The sequence below is a fragment of a genome, unplaced genomic scaffold (assembly GCF_019419815.1).
Source record: "Pyrus x bretschneideri cultivar Hongxiangsu unplaced genomic scaffold, Pyrus_bretschneideri_v1 Contig11, whole genome shotgun sequence".
Classification (NCBI taxonomy): domain Eukaryota; kingdom Viridiplantae; phylum Streptophyta; class Magnoliopsida; order Rosales; family Rosaceae; genus Pyrus; species Pyrus x bretschneideri.
In genome coordinates, this window is record NW_025999402.1 from 5597320 (window position 1) to 5615614 (window position 18295).

The window sequence follows — 18295 nt, forward strand, 5'->3', positions numbered from 1 at the left end:
ATAGCCATCACAAAAACTCTCCTTGACATAACAAGAGAGTGACCACAATCACGAAAGCTCTTCTTGACACAACGAAAGAACAATCACAACTAAAAAAGAAGTGCGTAAAAATATAAAAGGAAAAGACCAACAGAGATTGCCGCTGTTCTTAAGACCAACAGCCAGGGTCAGCGGCTGAGGGATTTTTTCTTTATATATTTTCTCTAGATAGTACCTAGCTAGGGTTGTAGAGAAGATAATATCAATTGGGTCATACTTAAATTTAAATTTTGCCTGACAAGGAAATTAATTGCCGCCAAAATTATGGATTAATTATACATGTACTTGTTTCCATTCATCAGTGGACAGGAGTCAATATCTTCAGCGAAAAACACTGCACATGCAAAATTTGAACTCTCAAAACTACAATATTCACGAACAAAAGATCAACGACAATAATGACCATGGTAGGTCCACTCAATATGGACCGTCGGATCAAGGTGGTGATGTGATTGTTTTTAGTGTTAAAACACATAAACAGCTGTATGCATCTCAAGCAAACAAATCCCCCACGCCCACATTAAAGTCATAACTATTTTCAGTTTCACATCACCACGCCCACCACCACCTTCCTTCTGCTCTCCAACCCAGAGGAGAGGGCCAACCACTTTAGTTTAGGGATGTGTTATCCACACATCTTATTTTACTTCTCACACACCTCTTGATAATTTCTGTTCGTTGATCTTCTTCAATTCATCTGATTTGACAGTCAAAAATTAAAAAGGTTTGTAAAAAGTAAAATAGGGTGTGTGGATATCATACCCCTTAGTTTATGTAATGTCACCTGTCACGGCCTGTGGTCTTCTAAAAAGTGAGTTGCAGACCCGCAAGTAAACGGGTTGTTGGAATCCAAGTCAAAATAGGAGAATTACCCGGTTGAAGGAGCGGGCTTTGTCGGAAGAAGATGAGAATGACGTACATAGAACGAATTTACATGACATTGTATTATTGAACCTAAATGTCATGCGATGATAAATCAGTTCCATGCAAGTTACTTCTCAAGAACAAAGCACGATGCAGTGTAGTTTATGCTTGATTGCTATTCTCTCAGGTTGTTCTCTCGTTCTGACACGAAGATGTGTGATTCCACTAGTGGTGATGATGTTGAAGAATAGTTTGGCAAATATATTTTTAATTTCTCACACACCTTTATCAATTTTCGAGCGTTAAATCGAATAGATTAAAGATGATTAATAACTATAAATTGACAAAAATGTGTGTAAGTAAAAATGAGCTATGCGAATAACTCTATCCATATAAAAATAGTTGTTTTACATAACAAGGGAGACACTTCGATTATCGGAAATAAAGTGATTTAATTCATTGCACATAAGTTTACGTATAGCGTTATTTTTACAATTATGTGATGTGACTATCCATTTTCTAACAGATAAATTTATTTTATTAATATTATACTTTTAAGTACATAAAACATCAAACCCATCGTAAATTAATTACAACACCTAGACTAATAACACTATATGAAAACCTAATTTTCTTGAAAAAAAATGGACAACCTAATTTTCTCAACCTTTTGTTCTCACTCAAATCAACGGCTGACATTGTCCGCGACTGCCGAGCCCCTGAAATCCCGTTTCTCTAGCATTGCTCTCCTAAATTACGTAATTAAGATTCGAAACGTGCCTGTGGTGCAATTAAACCTTTAAAAGCCCCCCAAACACTCTTCTCTCTCACACTCTCTAGATTTACTGAGTTTTATCAGCTCCCAAGCTGAAGAAATCTTCCATGAAATGGTATAGCACTTACTGGAACCAGTCACTACCCATTTGGCCCATTTCTCCAAATACCAAGGCAAATCAAAGTTTGCATTTTTTATTCAATTTCTTTTCCAAGATTTTTTATAAGTAAAGTTTATATTTTTCAAAACTTGGGTGGTGGCAGAGAGATTTGAATCACTGAACCAGAGAGAGAGAGAGAGAGAGAGAGAGGAAAGATGAAGCTTTTCTGGGTTAGCATTGTAATTTCACTTGCTTGCAGCAAATGGGTTGCTGGGTTTATGGAGTACGGATACAATGAAACAGAGATTGCATTGTTGGAGGGCTACGGGGAGTCCAAGGTCGGAGCTAACTTGCTGATGGTCGGACTAACCCTCATTCGAGGAGCTGGAGCTAAACGAGCAGGTAAAATCTCCACTCCTATGATATACATTTTGCATATTGTTACAAGACGATATTCTAAACTACTCTGATTTGATTTACGGGGATTGGGAATCGAACTCTGACGAACTGGCTTAACCCACATCTGTATTTTTCATTTTTTGATTCGAAACATTTTGCATATTGCTTGATTTAGATAAAGTTTGTACCTTTTTCCTGTTTTTCTCTGTACTTCTTTCGGAGAGGTGAGAAAACAGATTATATGCTATATATTGATTGCTTTGTCCCTCGATTTATGTATTTATTGTAGCTTGTATTGCAATTTTCCTGGAAACATCTTATTTATTACTTTTTGAAATTCTGTTTTCTGAGTTCTTTAATTCCTTCAGTGGTCTAACATTCTGAGTGAGATTCCTGCTTGAATGATTAGCATACTATTTATCATGAAGCTGATGTGATTGGTGTTAAATTTGTTATTTATTTATTTATTTTCCCATTCATATAGTGAATCATTTCTTATTCATTGTTCCTGAATGATAGTGACTTGAGTTTTATATATTTATTTGAGATCTGACTTATTTTTATTTTGGCTTAATTTACCTGCTCGAGTTTTCTGATTTTGCAGTCTGCTTGGATGGAACCTTACCGGGCTATCATTTGCATCGCGGATATGGATCAGGAGCAAATAGTTGGCTCATTCAATTGGAGGTTTGTGATTCTGAGATAAATAAAAAAGAAAAACTAATGAAAAGACTCGAAAACTTTGAGTTTTAACGATAAAGACAAAATAAAGAGTAAAGTGAATAATAGCAAAATTGACTTTTTAATGTAAAAATGTGGTTTTTCATTAAAGTGAATAGTACCGGAAGCTTTTCGTTAAAGTTCCCAAATAAAAAACAATGACATCTTGTAATTATGCAGTATTATATTCATTCTTTTGTATATCAAAATCTTAAAGATGGTTTCTGAAATACGAACTTGCAAGCGTGTCGTGAATGAAAATTATCAGATGACTAGTTTTAAAATCATCCAAAATGTTTTCTAAACATGTAAAACATGTTTTTATCATGTTACTTATTGGTTGATTGATTTCCAAACAAGCCTCTCAAGTCCTTTGATTTGTTGACAATTTGCGTAGTTTAGGAATTGACTTGAATAAACATCTTGTGGCAGGGGGGAGGATGGTGTAACAACATTAGAACTTGTGTTTACCGAAAAACATCAAGGCGGGGATCATCAAAATACATGGAAAAACAGGTAGCATTTAGTGGAATACTGAGCAATAAAGCCCAAGAAAATCCTGGTTTGTTCCTCTAACTTAATGCTAAATTGTCTAAGATTATACTTGCATCTGCTTTTTTCTAGTTTAGTCTTCTTGACCCTCACCTTATCATGTATGGGGTTGCAGATTTTTTCAACTGGAACAGAGTAAAGGTTCGTTATTGCGATGGTGCTTCTTTTACTGGGGATAGTGAACACAAGGTTAGGAGGCTGTTCTCAATGTTTACATTTTGCTACCAAATGGCGGTATTGATATCATTTGGCAGCTAAAAATTGGCTTCAGACTGATAAATCCAACATAAATATGGTAGTACTGGATGATAGCTCGACTATTTTCATTCATATGTGCACATGAGATGCTAAAATATAGTGTTTCTTTTAGGCTAAACAACTGCAATTTAGAGGGGAGCGTATATGGTTGGCTGCAATGGAAGACTTGAAATCAAGGGCATGCGCTACGCCAAGCAGGTACAATACTTCTTGCTTATGATCTATTCACATGCTATGCCACTTTTTACTGTATATTAACCAATTGTGTTTCAGGCTCTTCTTTCAGGTTGCTCAGCCGGAGGTCTGGCAGCTATTTTGCACTGTGATAAGTTCCGAGGTTTAATGCCAGGAAATACAAAGGTGAAGTGCCTGAGCGATGCTGGATTGTTTCTTGATGCGTAAGTACTATCCGGAATGCATTTTCTCTTTCCAGTGTGGAGGCATGCTGTAGCTTATTAACACAGATTTTAATTGGGAACCTGTATCTTGTAGGCATGACGTTTCTGGTGGACACACACTCAGGAATTTATATAGTGGCATCGTTGGCTTGCAGGTATTGACTCGATCTTAAAGAATTGTAACCCACTACCAATCCATGTTTTATCTTCATGTTTTTTGTGTGCATGTTTTCAATGTATGCTTACGGGTTTTCAATGTATGCTTATGGTATTATATTATGTTTATCACAGGGGGTGAAACCAAATCTGCCACATTTTTGCACTAATCACCTTGATCCAACTTCGGTAATAATTTCCTTTTCCCTTCTTATATATTTTTTCTGACTTGAAGATAGGTGGTTTGACACAAAAAAAAAAAAAAAAAAAAACTTGAAGATAGGTGGAAATGTAGAAAAGTTATGTGCACTGCTATTTAGTATTTACACTTCAATTACCATCCTTCCTTGCAGTGCTTCTTCCCTCAGAACTTGATCTCCAGCGTCAAAACCCCACTGTTTATACTCAATGCAGCATATGATTCGTGGCAGGTAAAGTTTCGTTATTATAGGATTTAAAATTTGGTTTTACCTGATGTTCCATGCTGCACAGTGTTTGAGAAATGATGGAATAATTCTGCCTGAAAACAGATCCAGTCCAGTTTAGCTCCACCAGCAGCAGATCCTGCCGGCTACTGGCGCGATTGCAGATTAAACCATGCAAAATGTACTTCATCACAGATCAATTTTCTTCAAGGTGATCCCACATTTGAGGAACTACTTTGAATCTTATCATTTTCAGAAACAAATTAACTGAATTTGTACAGCTTGTTATGAACTTTTTTTTTCTTCTTTTAAACAGGATTCAGGAATCAAATGCTGAATGCAGTAAAACGGTTCTCTATGTCTAAACAAAACGGGCTGTTTATAAATTCGTGTTTTGCTCACTGCCAATCCGAGAGGCAGGATACATGGTTTGCTGATGATTCTCCAGTTATTGGCAAGAAGGTGAGCCTCTGATGCAACATAGTATATCCAGTTCTCGTCCAATCATAAAAATCAAGCGACCTTAAATTTTAATTCTTATGTTTATGTGTGACTAATAATATGCAGGCAATTGCTATAGCAGTTGGAGATTGGTATTTCGACAGAACAAGCGTGAAGGCCATAGATTGTCCCTATCCATGTGACAATTCTTGCCACAATCTGAATTTCGAAAGAGCTTAGTTTTCCCTTTCGTTGAATGAAATAGCTTTATAGTTCGATTGAAAATTGATATAGAAGACAATAAAAAGGAAATCTGCTGAGAAAAGCAAATGCCATCAGCAAGCATTTCGCAATTGATGTAATGCTTTTGGTGCAAGTTCTTCATATCTTTGAGTATGTCTCCAACAAACTCAGTTGGTGCATTAGCAAATTAGTAGTTGAAGAGGTAGAGAGAAGTCTCACTTCTTTAAGGAGTTTGTAATAGATTATGTGATGATTTTGATTCTGGGTTCTGTTCAGTGTTTTATGTAAGGTGTTAGCAACTCTGTATTGCAGCCATTTGATTTTTTCCCGTTTCTGGGCAACTTCGGTTGAATTACTCCCACAAGAATTCATCTCCTCTGTTAAACTTTATTTCGATTTATGTTGTGATAAGATGGCCACAGTGAAGTAAGAATTCAATAAACATTCTGATTTAACCGAGAACCAACGCGCAGTCGAATGTTTTACCAGTTTAGGAATTGAGTTTCGTTTTTATCTCCAGATTTCGAGCGTCGGCACTGTGGCTAAGCCTACCATCAGTATGTTATTTGAAGCCTTGGAACCTCCATAGTTGAACTTTTGATTGATATTTTTCAGGGATTATTTGATAGTTGTGATGGTTTTTGTGTTCACCAGTCACTGTCAATCAGCGTCTGTTACATGACTTGGGAAACACTCTTCTATATAGACAACTTACATACTAAGTTGCGTAAACTCTGAGATAACAAAAACGAAAGAGGGGACGGGTTTCGGACTTAATCCAAGGATTACCTTGAAGCATCAACAACATCCAATGACAGTATCTGTATATATAACCATGCGGAATCGGAAGTAGTCTGGTTTACCATGGTGGATGAGAAGGGCCTTAATTTGTTCATTTCGAAATCGAACGCTCCAAGCTTTTGTTAAATTAAGGAAGTTCGTACCGGACATTTCTTCTTAGTTTTTCCCATTTCTGGGCAGCTTTAATTGACTTAGTACTATAAGAATTCATTTCCTCTTTTTTCAGTCCATTTCCTTTTATTTTCTGATAAGCTGGTGAAAAATTGTTGATGCGACGTCTGGAGCTGCCAGATTTGACTAAGCACTAACGTACGTATATTCAAATCCTCTCCAATTTAATTAAGATTTGACTTTCGTTTATATATCTAAGTTTCCGAAGACTTGGGGCCGAGAGATTGGAGGAGAGAGAGAGCCATGGTGAAGTTCTTGTGGGTTGGCATTGTAACAGCACTTGTTTTCAGAATATGGGTTGATGGGTTTGTGGAAGAGAAGAATTTTGATGAGACGGTGCCGTCTTTGTTGGAGACCTATGGAAGCTCCGAGGCTGCAAATGACATACTCATGGTAGGGCTAACACTCGTCAAAGGAGCTGCTGCCAAAGGAGCAGGTATGCCATACAATGATGTATACTCTAAAACTTTTGCAGTTCTTGGTTAATCCTTATTCCGTTTAATTTACCTACTTTGCAGTCTGCTTGGATGGAACGGTACCTGCTTACCATTTGCATCGTGGATATGGATCGGGGGCGAACAGTTGGCTCATTCACCTTCAGGTTTGTGAGATAGATCAGAAAAAAATGACATATTTTATACGTTTCTATGTCGACATTGGGATAATTATACTGTAAAGATAGTTTGAGGAAAATAGCAAGTTCATGTTTCCTTTTAGTTATTTTCTTTTGGACTTCATGATTCCTTTTAGTTGATTGATCACCAAGCAACCCTCTGAAGTCCTTGTTGATGCAGGGAGGAGCATGGTGTAACGACACCAAAAGTTGTTCTAACCGCAAGCTTTCACCTTATGGATCATCAGCGCACATGGAACCAGAGATAGCATTTTCTGGAATACTAAGCAATCACTCTGAAGAAAATCCCGGTTTTCTCCTCAAACTTAATGCTACATTGTTTAAAGCTGATGCATCTGCCTTTTTTTTATACTTGTTTAGCCGTCTTAACCATTATCATGTAAGGGACTGCAGAGTTTTTCAACTGGAATAGAGTAGAGCTCCGGTATTGTGACGGTGCTTCATTTTCTGGGGACAGCGAAAATCAGGTAGGTGGGATGATCTTTCCGTTTACAGTTTCCCACAAAATTATGATAGCGACTATAGTAGTGCAGCTATTGGAACGAAAAATTAACTTCCTTGTATCGGGAGGTACTTTGTGTATTTCTGTTCCTAAGTGCAAATGAGAAGCTAAAATATAGTGATTCTTCTTTTAGGCAGCAAAACTGAAATTTAGAGGACAGCGTATATGGTTAGCTGCAATGGACGATTTGATGTCAAAGGGAATGCGCAACGCGAATCATGTACTACATTTCTTTATGCTAAAGAAATTTTTGTGTTGCCGTGTTAAGCCACTTCTCAAAGCATATTAATCCATCATACGTTAGGCTCTTCTTTCTGGTTGCTCTGCCGGCGGTCTGTCATCAATTTTGCACTGTGATGAGTTTCGGGGCTTGTTTCCTACAACTACAAAAGTGAAGTGCCTGAGTGATGCTGGACTTTTTCTTGACGTGTGAGTACTGTATCCGTGATGCCTTTTCTCTGTCAATGTTCCTTGCTAGTTATTTACAGTTCAAATTTTATTGCTGATATCCTGTATGGAACTGTAGGGTTGATATTTCCGGTGAACGCACAATGAGGGATTTTTATAGTGGTGTAGTAAGCTTGCAGGGGGTGCAAGAAAATCTGCCGCGATTCTGTACTAGTCACCTCGATCCTACTTCGGTAAACAATTTTTTTTTTCCTCTTTCAGTTTTTGGATTTGAAGATAGGTGGTAACTTGAAGTAAGTTTTACACTGTTTCTTACTTTGCAGTGCTTCTTCCCGAAGAACTTAATTGTGAACATTACAACCCCACTATTTATACTCAATTCAGCATACGATTCATGGCAGGTAATTGTTCATTGTAAATTTGAATATGGTGTTAATTATTTGAAAATTACTGGACGGACTTTTACTGAAAGAATGCATTGAATTGTACTTCCCCACTTGAAATCAGATCAATAACAGTTTAGCTCCACCATCAGCAGATCCGCACGGCGAGTGGAAGAGTTGCAGATATAACCTTGCAAGTTGTTCTGCATCACAGATGCAAATTCTTCAAGGTGAAATCCCACATACGAGGAAGTTTTCAACTCATAAAAGTTGCAACAGCTTGAGAAACAAACTAAACATGTGGCTTTTGTGACATTATTTCTCTGTTGTATATGGAACAGGATTCAGGAATCAAATGCTGAATGCAGTAAAACAATTCTCAATGCGTAATCAAAGTGGGATGTTCATAAATTCGTGTTTGGTGCACTGTCAAACGGAGAAAAGTGCATGGTATGCTAATGAATCTCCAGCTCTTGGAAACAAGGTGAGCCTGTTTAACTACTAACACACACAAACAGAAACAGAAACACATGCATTATATGTAGAGAGAGTTTGAACTTTAAAGATATCTAAAACTTACCGTATATGACGGATTATTGCAGACAATTGCAGAAGCTGTTGGAGATTGGTATTTTGATAGAGCAGAGGTTACGGTTGTTGATGAAACTTGCCGCCATCTGGCTCTCGAATGAGAATTGATTGACAGATTATTTACATGGTCATTGTATTGAGTTGTCTGCACTATAATACCATCCCTTCTGCTTAATGAAATAACTTTGTAACAACTGAAATCAATAGAATTCTACTACCAAGTTCAAGAACCAAAAAACAAATGAATGAACACCATTCGCACTCTTCCATTGTGACAATGTTGAGTAGTGCAGTGATACCAGATTCCTTGTCTGGGCCATGTATTAGTTCCTTGCCTCCAACGCAGTCAATCTCCCATCATGGTCTGGACACTATTTCCCCCTACTCCGCCGGACACAAATTCAAACAGTTTACGTGGATGTATGATGATATTTACTGTTGGATGCGTAAATTGTTGATGATATAAACGTACTTTATATAGCTAGTTACAAGTAACTTTTGGATCTCACCAATATTAGAGAGTGTATCAACAAATGTGTCAGTTTTGATGGTCGAAATAGCATCGCCCTAAAAATCAACGTACACGTAGGGTTTATGTGGTGTAATGGATTGCACATATGTAGTGAAAGTTGTTGGGAAACACAGATTAAAACATTCTTCCCTTTTCAGTTTTAATCTTAATTCCATCCGTTGACAAAGTAGATAATTGGCGTCTTCCCTGAACAACCATGTTTTTAGAGACTTCTCTGAATATGTATGTATGTATACATGTATATATATGTATGTATGTATGTATATATATGTGTGTGTGTGTGTGTGTGTAAATATATAAAAACCCTTTCTACTTTGGTAATTGAATAACTAATTAATTAATTGCTATTTGCTTCAGCTGCTTCAGTATTCTGATTAAATTATGCCCCACAGTTCGAAACCAGACAAAGAGAGCTAATAACTTGTGTATTACGTGAATCATCCTACTCCCATGTTACCCTTCCTAATTTGGAACATATCTTAATATTTGCTAGAGAAGGTCTGGTGTTTGTGTGCAGTAAAGGAATCAAATTTCCTATCTCTCTCTCTCTCTCTCTCTGAGTTCACATTTTGGAGAGAGTTGAAATTAACAATCTTCAATGATTGTGGCAAGATATGAGACTCTCTCGAATTATTTGGAATGACTTGTGTGTAAGATTCCTCACCATTGACCCCTCGTCTGGAGGGATGAATAAAGATAATGGCCATTTGCAATTGAATAGCTTTTCCTTGATTTATACCCATGTTCTTCATTTGCGTTTCGTTTTTATATCTACGTCTTCGAAGACTTGGGTGGCGGAGAGATTGAAGGGAGAGGAGAGCCATGGTGAAGTTCTTGTGGATTGGCATTGTAACAGCACTTGTCTTCAGAACTTGGGTTGATGGGTTTGTCGAAGAGAAGAATCTTGATGAGACGGTGCCGTCTTTGTTGGATACCGACGGAAGCTCCAAGGCTTTTAATGACACACTACTCATGGTAGAGCTAACACTCGTCCAACAAGCTGCTGCTAAAGGAGCAGGTATGCCATACAATGATGTATGCTCTAAAATTTTTGCAGTTCTTAATTAATCCTTATTCCTTTTAATTTACCTACTCTGCAGTCTGCTTGGATGGAACAGCACCTGCTTATCATTTACATCGTGGATATGGATCGGGAGCGAACAGTTGGCTCATTCACCTTCAGGTCTGTGAGATAGATCAGAAAAAATGACATATTTATACGTTTCTATGTCGATATTGGGATTATTATATCATAAAGATAGTTTGAGAAAAATGGCAAGTTCATGTTTCCTTCTAGTTATTTTCTTTTAGACTTCATGATTCCTTTTAGCTGATTGATCACCAAGCAACCCTCTGAAGTCCTTGTTGATGCAGGGAGGAGCATGGTGTAACGACACCAAAAGTTGTTCTAACCGCACAACTTCACTTTTCGGATTGGGATCATCAGCGTACATGGAACCATATATGGCATTTTCTGGAATACTAAGCAATCAATCTGAGGAAAATCCCGGTTTCTCCTCAAACTTAATGCTACATTGTTTAAGGCTGATGCCTGCATCTGCCTTTTTTTTACCCTTTAGTTTAGCCATCTTAGCCATTATCTTGTAAGGGACTGCAGAGTTTTTCAACTGGAATAGAGTAGAGCTCCGCTATTGCGATGGTGCTTCATTTTCTGGGGACAGCGATAGTCAGGTTGGTGGGATGATCTTGCCATTTACATTTTTCCACAAAATTATGATAGGGGCTGTAGTGGTGCTGCAGCTATTGGAAGGTACTTTGTGTATTTCTGTTCATAAGTGCAAATGAGAAGCTAAAATATAGTGATTCTGCTTTTAGGAAGCAAAACTGCAATTTAGAGGACAGCGTATATGGTTATCTGCAATGGACGATTTGATGTCAAAGGGAATGCGTGACGCGAAAAATGTACTACATTTCTTCATTCTAAAGAATTTTTTGTGTTGCCATGTTAAGCCACTTCTCAATGCATATTAATCCATCATCCATTAGGCTCTTCTTTGTGGTTGCTCTGCCGGCGGTCTGTCATCAATTTTGCACTGTGATGAGTTTCGGGGCATGTTTCCCACAAGTACAAAAGTGAAGTGCCTGAGTGATGCTGGATTTTTTCTTGACGCGTGAGTACTATATCCGTAATGTCTTTTCTCTTTGTCAATGTTCCCTGCTAGTTATTAACACTTAAAATTTTATTGGTGATATCCTGTATGGAATCGTAGGGTTGATATTTCCGGTCAACGCACACTGAGGGATTATTATAGCGGTGTTGTAAGCTTGCAGGGGGTGCAAGAAAATCTGCCGCGATTCTGTACTAGTCACCTTGATCCTACTTCGGTAAACAAGTTGTTTTCCTCTTGGCAGTTTTGGTTTGACAATAGGTGGTAACATAAAATAAGTTGTACACTACTTACTTTGCAGTGCTTCTTCCCGGAGAACTTAATTGTGAACATTACAACCTCGCTATTTATACTCAATTCAGCATACGATTCATGGCAGCTAATTGTTCATTTTGAGCTTGAATATGGTCTTAATTATTTGAGAATTACTGGACAGACTTTTACTGAAAGAATGCATTGAATTGTACTTTCCCCCTTGAAATCAGATCAATAATAGTTTCGTTCCACCATCAGCAGATCCGTGCAGCGAGTGGGAGAGTTGCAGATTTAACCTTGCAAGTTGTTCCGCATCACAGATGCAAATTCTGCAAGGTGAAATCCCACACACAAGAATTTTTTTTTTTTTTTTGAAGTCTTAAAATTGAGAAACAAACTAAACATGTAACTTCTGTGACGTTAACTTTCGGTTATATATGTAACAGGATTCAGGAATCAAATGCTGAATGCAGTAAAACAATTCTCAATGCCTAATCAAAATGGGATGTTCATAAATTCGTGTTTGGTGCACTGTCAAACGAAGGAAAGTGCATTGTTTGCTCATAAATTTCCAGCTCTTGGAAACAAGGTGAGCCTGTTTAACTACTAACACAAGCAAACACAAACATATGCATTATATGTAGAGAGAGTTCGAAGATATCTAAAACTTTGTATGTGACGGATTACCGCAGACAATTGGAGAAGCTCTTGGTGATTGGTATTTTGATAGAGCAGAGGTTAAGGTTGTTGATGAAACTTGCTGCGATCTGGCTCTTGAATGACCATTGTTTGATCAAATTATTTACACTGTCATTGTATTGAGTTGTCTGCACTATAATACTACCCCTTCTGCTTAATGAAATAATTTTGTAATAATTGAAATCAATAGAATTCTACCATCAAAGTTCAAAGACCGAAAAACAAATGAACGAATTGGATGAAAGACGGTAAAAGCGCTGGCAGATGATTGAACAATATTCTCATTCTTCCATTGTGACAACGATCAGTAGTGCGGTGACACCAGATTCCTTGTCTGGAAGATGTACTAGTTCCTTGTCTCCAGCACAGTCAATCTCCCATCGTGGTCTGGACACAATTTCTTCCACTCTGCCGGACACAATTCAAACGGTTTACGTTGAAGTATGATGATATTTATTGTTGGATGCGCATACATGGCCTTTCTCATCTAGTTCTATGTACACGTTTCACGGTTGATTTGTATTTTGACATTCATAATTTATATGTGTATAGAGAAAATGAGGCCAATTCTTAAGCAGAATCCGTTCATCTGTAGCTGGAGCAGGACTTTTGCAACATTAAGAAGAGACGTATCACAGTAAAGTAGGCAAATCAAATCTCCATTATCCCAGTAAAGTGTGGAGAAAATCAGGCTTCTTCCTAAACAAGCGGGATCCATGTCGATAACATATCCGCAACTATTGTATTAGTATGTATACCGTTGACAATATGTTCTTCATGTGGATACCAATCCAGTTACGATTGAGTGGGATCCCTCTATAGAGAAAAGTATCAATCAAAACTCTTGTGCTTATCAAAATTACCGTGTTTGTTGCATACATGACTTGGGAAACACTTTATAGACTAAGTTGTGTAAACTTGCTGGCCAAGAAATAAGAGGGCATTTTTTGGCTTAAATCTAAGAAGTACGTTGAAGTAGTTAATCACTTCTAATAGTTTTGGCTTACCATGGAGGAGTGGAAAGGCCATAAATTTATCGTTTCGAAAACTCCAAGCTTTTGTTAGATTTAAGAAATCCATCCATGCAGCTATTTTATCTTGTTTTCCCCTTACCCCACAAAAATTCATTTCCTCTTTTAAAGTTAGAATGGATTAACAAGTAAAAACTCTCAACTAATATATATCTTAGAGAACTTCTATACTAAAGGGTGTTGAGTAAGTTGTTAGTTGCAGGGTGTATAAGGAGCCACTCGATTGTGGAGAAAATGATTAGAGACTAAATTTCAATTGTTGAATATATTAAAATTGAATAACGACGATTTGAATATTGACAACAGAGTGATCAAATATCAATGACATACTGAAAAATCATTTCAGCAATTGAGATTTGAAAATGATGGTGTTATCCACACATCCATTTTCATCTCTTACACACACTTTGTTAATTTATATCATTAGATTTTTGTCAATTTATATGACCCGATGATTGCAAATTGAGCAAGGCATGTGGAAGATAAAAATTGGTGTGTGATAACATCACCGTTTGAAAAACATTTTGTTCAATTTTGAGTTGATAGATGAATTTAATGGCTACTAAACAACCCATGCACCAAACCTCCTCACCTAAACTAACCAGATCTAACCGCTCTTGTTCAAATATGTAACTCAAATGTGCATTTCTATGTGCACTGGTGAAAAGTCACAATATATATTGTATATAACTATATACAACTTATGTCGGCTTTTGCCAAATCTTTTGCAAAATGCTAAGGCCCAGTTATATCAAACCCATTTAGCCTAATATGCAAGAAAAGTGTTGCTTGATTAACAGTTTGTTCATTAAAAAATGGTTAACGATACTACGTGCTCATATAATTTGGGCCATCTAACGGGTTGACCCGTGCCTTTCAACATTTGGTTTCCGAATGTAACACACTCGGTTGGCTTATGCTTTTTGCTTATATAGATGAAATGTTGATTAACATATACAATTCGACAATAAATAAGAACATTTTTCTTTTGACGGCGAGAGAGAACAACAGTGAACCAATTTGTAAACTTCAGGGTAAATTTTCAAATTTTGAAATCTTATAGACCACATTGTTACGCACCCTGAAAATAGCAATAAAACTAAAATGTTGGTAAGGGACTCCAAAAAATGGCATCAAAAGAGAACAACAGTGAACCAATTTGTAAACTTCAGGGTAAATTTTTAAATTTTGAAATCTTATAGACCACATTGTTACGCATCTTGAAAATAGCAATAAAACTAAAATGTTGGTAAGGGACTCCAAAAAATGGCATCAAACACCCCACTAAAGTGTATTTTTCTGTATATTTCTATATGTTTGGAGTGTGCAAAATAACTTTTTTGGGAGTGCTTGTAACAACTCCCTCAAACTATTCGAAAACATAAAACTAACACACTTTGCTGACACAGATGAGTCTTACTATTGTATGTGGATCTCACCGATATTAGAGAATGTATCACTGACGCAGGACGAGCGTAGGAGGATTATAAGCGTAATTCCTCGAAGTACAAACTTATGGAATCCAACAGTTTAGAGAGAAAAATCTCAAAAGTATTTTTGATTAATTGTTGAATTGATGAGGTTACATAAACAACCAAATGGCTTATAAGGACACTAATTTAGCTCTGGGGAAACTCAGAGGCCTTAGAAAATTCAAAATACGATTTAATTTGGACGAAAGTCGAAATGTTCGATGTTTATTACAAAATTTCAAATGCTCTTTTGGAAGCCTAAACAGTTTCGGATGGCTAAAATTCATCATATATCACGACAATCAATAAGTTGGAACCGCATCGTCGTTCCCTTTTTGAAAAGGTATCAAGGCCCAAATCAGAGCTCGGACGTCAAATTTGTAAATTCCCGTTGCGTTTTCCATCAGTCCAATTCCTCTTCAATCCACTCGGCCATTTGTTCTGCATTATGTGTCAGTTTTAAAGGGACAAGTATTATCGCCCTAAAAACCAACTTGCACGTAGGATGTATGTGGTATAATGGATAGCATAATATGTTATGAGAATTGTTGGAAAACACAGATTAAAACATTCTTACCTTTTCACCATATCATAAATGAAGGGCACACAAAATTTACTGCATTTTGCGGCGCTGGTAGAACCCTGCGAAAGGTATCCACTCCTGTGAACTAAACTAACACCCTGCAAAAGGTATCCACTCCTGTGAACTAAACTATCACGATATGATAGTTTTATTCTTAATTCCATCCGTTGACAAAGTAGCTAGGGATCAATTGTCGCCGTCCCTGAACAATCATGTTTTCAGAGACTTCTCTTTGTATGCATCTTTTTATTCTCCTCTATCTCTAAATCATTATATATAAAAACCTTTTCTACTTTGTTAATTAATTAATTAATTGCTATTTGCTTTAGCTGCTTCTCTGTTCTGATTAAATTATGCTCCAAAGTTCGAAACCAGACAAAGAGAGTTGATTTTAATTTGTGTATTATGTTGCATTAGTGATCCTACCCCCATGTTACTCTTCATAATTTGCAACATATTTTAATATTAGCTAGAGAAAGGTGTTGTGTTTGTGTGCAGGAATCAAATTTCCTCCCTCCCTCTCTCTCCCTCTGTCTCTCTCTCTCAGTTCACATTTTGGAGAGGGTTGAAATTAACAATCTTCAATGATTGTGGCAAGATATTAGACTTTCTCTCGGATTATTTGGAATGATTTATGTGTAAGATTCCTCATCATTAACCCTTTGATTGTCTGCAGGGATGGATAATGATAATTTATGATTAATTGTATTGTTCTCCGGGGCCAATTTTTTTCGGTGTTTTCTTCTGCTTCAACTCAACATTAAATTATCTATACATTGAAAGCTACTAAAACGGTGGTGTTATATACAGTAATAGTTAGCTTTAATTTAAAATCAAAATAATATTAAGTAAACTAAAGAAACTCTCCATGATACTTTGGGGTTTAGGGTTTAAGAAAAAAAGCATATCGACAATTTGCCAGTTGTTACGGACTATATTTTATAAGTTGATGGCAAAGTAGTTTTACTCTGTGTGTGTGTGTGTGTGTGTGCTGGATGTCTATAACAATCATGTGAGGTAATATATGTTGCACTTGCTATGGAGATTTCAAGTACCGTATTTGTGAGAGAAACATACATGTCACGGTTTATATCATTTTTTATCTTTCTCCTCACTTGATAAGTCGTTTAAAGAGAGAGATATTGATAAACGACTAGAAAAAGATATTAGGTAGTACTACCTGATTAGGACAGTTTCTCACATTTTGATGGTACTGTATGAGGTTGGTATGAACAAATTAAAAGAAGCCTAAATATTTTTATAAGTAATGCTCTATAAATGACGTGGTCGGTAATCTTAATTGTGCATGACGGCCATACACTTATATATTGTCACAAATGAGAGACTATGCTGGTTTTTCTGTGCAGCAGATTCCTCGATGGAATCTCTGCCAACAAAGAACAACTAATTAATACTCGTATCACTTTTTAAATCTCCTTCTGAACCTCAAAGTGTTTAGGTGAAAAAGAACATTCTATGAACATCGATTCTAATGCAAGAAACATTAACACTTTTTAATTCCTGCCCTGTGTCGAAGTTCTTGATCATCTTGATATTTCCTGTACATTTGCACCAGAACAAAATCTTCTGCCAATAATATTTTACTTATACGATCATCATTAGGTTAATCATTTTAATCACATTCCGTTCATCTCAGTTGTTTATAGAACTATTAGCATATTCGACCAAAAGAAGTATTAATATAATATATTAGAAGAAGAAAAAGAAGTAAAGATTCCAATTTATTAAATTAAAACATTTGAGTTTCTCTAAGCATAACATTATAAAATACCAAAGAAATCAAAATTGGCAACTGCATTACTGTAATCCCATCTTCTCCTCTCTCAGCCTGGTCAATATTGCAATGCTTTTTGTTCTTTACCAACACCCTTTAAATCGTAGGTCCCCAACAGTAGACCAATAATTTGGTTCACATGCATCTCCATATATAATATAAACACATAATGTTTATATATGTTTATATATATTTATGTAAATATAAATTGATATTTATATATTAATCTGCAAGAGGGTGAGTCTTGAAAGCAATGAAAAAGTTGTTTCTCTGTAATTAAAAGGTCATGAGTTCGAATTGTTAAAACAACCTTTTGCAAAGCAAGAATATAGATGTGTATGATAAATGCTCTTCCCATCCTCGCAAAGTAGAGAAACTTGTTAGCTTGAGATCGTCCTATTTATATATTAATCTGCAAAAGAATAAAAAGAAAACTTGGGCATATTCTACGAGGGAAACCATACAACGATGTCTGTGAGAATGCGTGGACAAACAAAATGGAGTCTGTCGTGTATTTCAGAGGAGGAAAGACGTGGCTTTTTGCACTTGAATAGCTTTTCCTTGACTCTACCCATGCCTCTATTATTTTCATCGTTTCTTTTTCCTCAAATGGTATGAAATAGTATATGGAAATTTTCGAAACTAAAATTTTCATTTTTATTTATCAAATTATTAGGCAGACAGGCGCTGTAAATTGTAACAACAGAAATGGTAGAATAGTCATTAGCCACCAATGTACCAATGATAAAGTGCGTGTGATATGAATGGATGTACATATATGATATATTACCCTTTGTCTTTCTAAATAATGTAAAGATGCTCAATTCACCTCATGAGTCATGAGGACCATCCTCCACAGTAGTACTGTTATGAATTTTCTTTTTATGAGTCGAGTCTTTATAGTGCAAAGTCAATTCTTTTACCATCTATACAAGAGAT

The 18295-nt window shown here is 36.5% G+C and overlaps 3 protein-coding genes across 5 annotated transcripts; all 3 read left to right on the forward strand.

Annotated features, from left to right (window-relative positions):
- The first annotated feature begins 1671 nt into the window (after positions 1-1671).
- On the forward strand, positions 1672-5760 carry LOC103955836 (pectin acetylesterase 10). Its single transcript, XM_048576104.1, is given in 13 exon segments — positions 1672-2180; positions 2782-2864; positions 3330-3459; positions 3565-3638; positions 3820-3877; positions 3880-3905; positions 3981-4105; positions 4200-4260; positions 4397-4450; positions 4615-4692; positions 4792-4897; positions 5003-5148; positions 5254-5760. Coding segments are annotated over 13 exon segments (1242 nt in total). The 5' UTR covers positions 1672-1993; the 3' UTR covers positions 5368-5760.
- Positions 5761-6095: 335 nt separating this feature from the next.
- LOC103955835 (pectin acetylesterase 12-like) lies at positions 6096-9390 on the forward strand. Of its 3 annotated transcripts, XM_048576113.1 has the most exons (12): positions 6101-6480; positions 6633-6778; positions 6861-6943; positions 7137-7266; positions 7370-7443; positions 7612-7698; positions 7783-7907; positions 8005-8119; positions 8210-8287; positions 8394-8499; positions 8611-8753; positions 8872-9387. In XM_048576113.1, exons 2-12 carry the CDS (start codon positions 6733-6735, stop codon positions 8959-8961), a joined length of 1077 nt encoding a protein of 358 aa, XP_048432070.1. In that variant the 5' UTR covers positions 6101-6480; positions 6633-6732; the 3' UTR covers positions 8962-9387. The 3 variants fall into 3 exon arrangements, 2 of the variants coding, with proteins under 2 accessions (XP_048432070.1, XP_048432064.1); XR_007255285.1 differs by having other exon boundaries at positions 6096-6778; positions 8425-8499; positions 8872-9390; XM_048576107.1 differs by having other exon boundaries at positions 6101-6778.
- Positions 9391-10124: 734 nt separating this feature from the next.
- LOC125468100 (pectin acetylesterase 12-like) lies at positions 10125-12685 on the forward strand. The gene is made up of 11 exons (XM_048576119.1): positions 10125-10410; positions 10493-10575; positions 10767-10902; positions 11011-11088; positions 11233-11315; positions 11400-11524; positions 11624-11738; positions 11823-11906; positions 12007-12112; positions 12223-12365; positions 12469-12685. The coding sequence occupies exons 1-11, from the start codon at positions 10215-10217 to the stop codon at positions 12556-12558; spliced, it is 1239 nt and encodes a 412-aa protein (XP_048432076.1). The 5' UTR covers positions 10125-10214; the 3' UTR covers positions 12559-12685.
- Positions 12686-18295: the final 5610 nt, after the last annotated feature.

Coding starts and splice junctions, on each gene's coding strand:
- LOC103955835 (XM_048576107.1), top strand. CDS start 6,586: ATGGTGAAGTTCTTGTGGGTTGGCATTGTAACAGCACTTGTTTTCAGA. Junction 8,288..8,393: donor CAGCATACGATTCATGGCAG/GTAATTGTTCAT, acceptor ACTTGAAATCAG/ATCAATAACAGTTTAGCTCC. Junction 8,500..8,610: donor ACAGATGCAAATTCTTCAAG/GTGAAATCCCAC, acceptor TATATGGAACAG/GATTCAGGAATCAAATGCTG.
- LOC125468100 (XM_048576119.1), top strand. CDS start 10,215: ATGGTGAAGTTCTTGTGGATTGGCATTGTAACAGCACTTGTCTTCAGA. Junction 11,089..11,232: donor GGACAGCGATAGTCAGGTTG/GTGGGATGATCT, acceptor GCTTTTAGGAAG/CAAAACTGCAATTTAGAGGA. Junction 11,316..11,399: donor GAATGCGTGACGCGAAAAAT/GTACTACATTTC, acceptor ATCATCCATTAG/GCTCTTCTTTGTGGTTGCTC.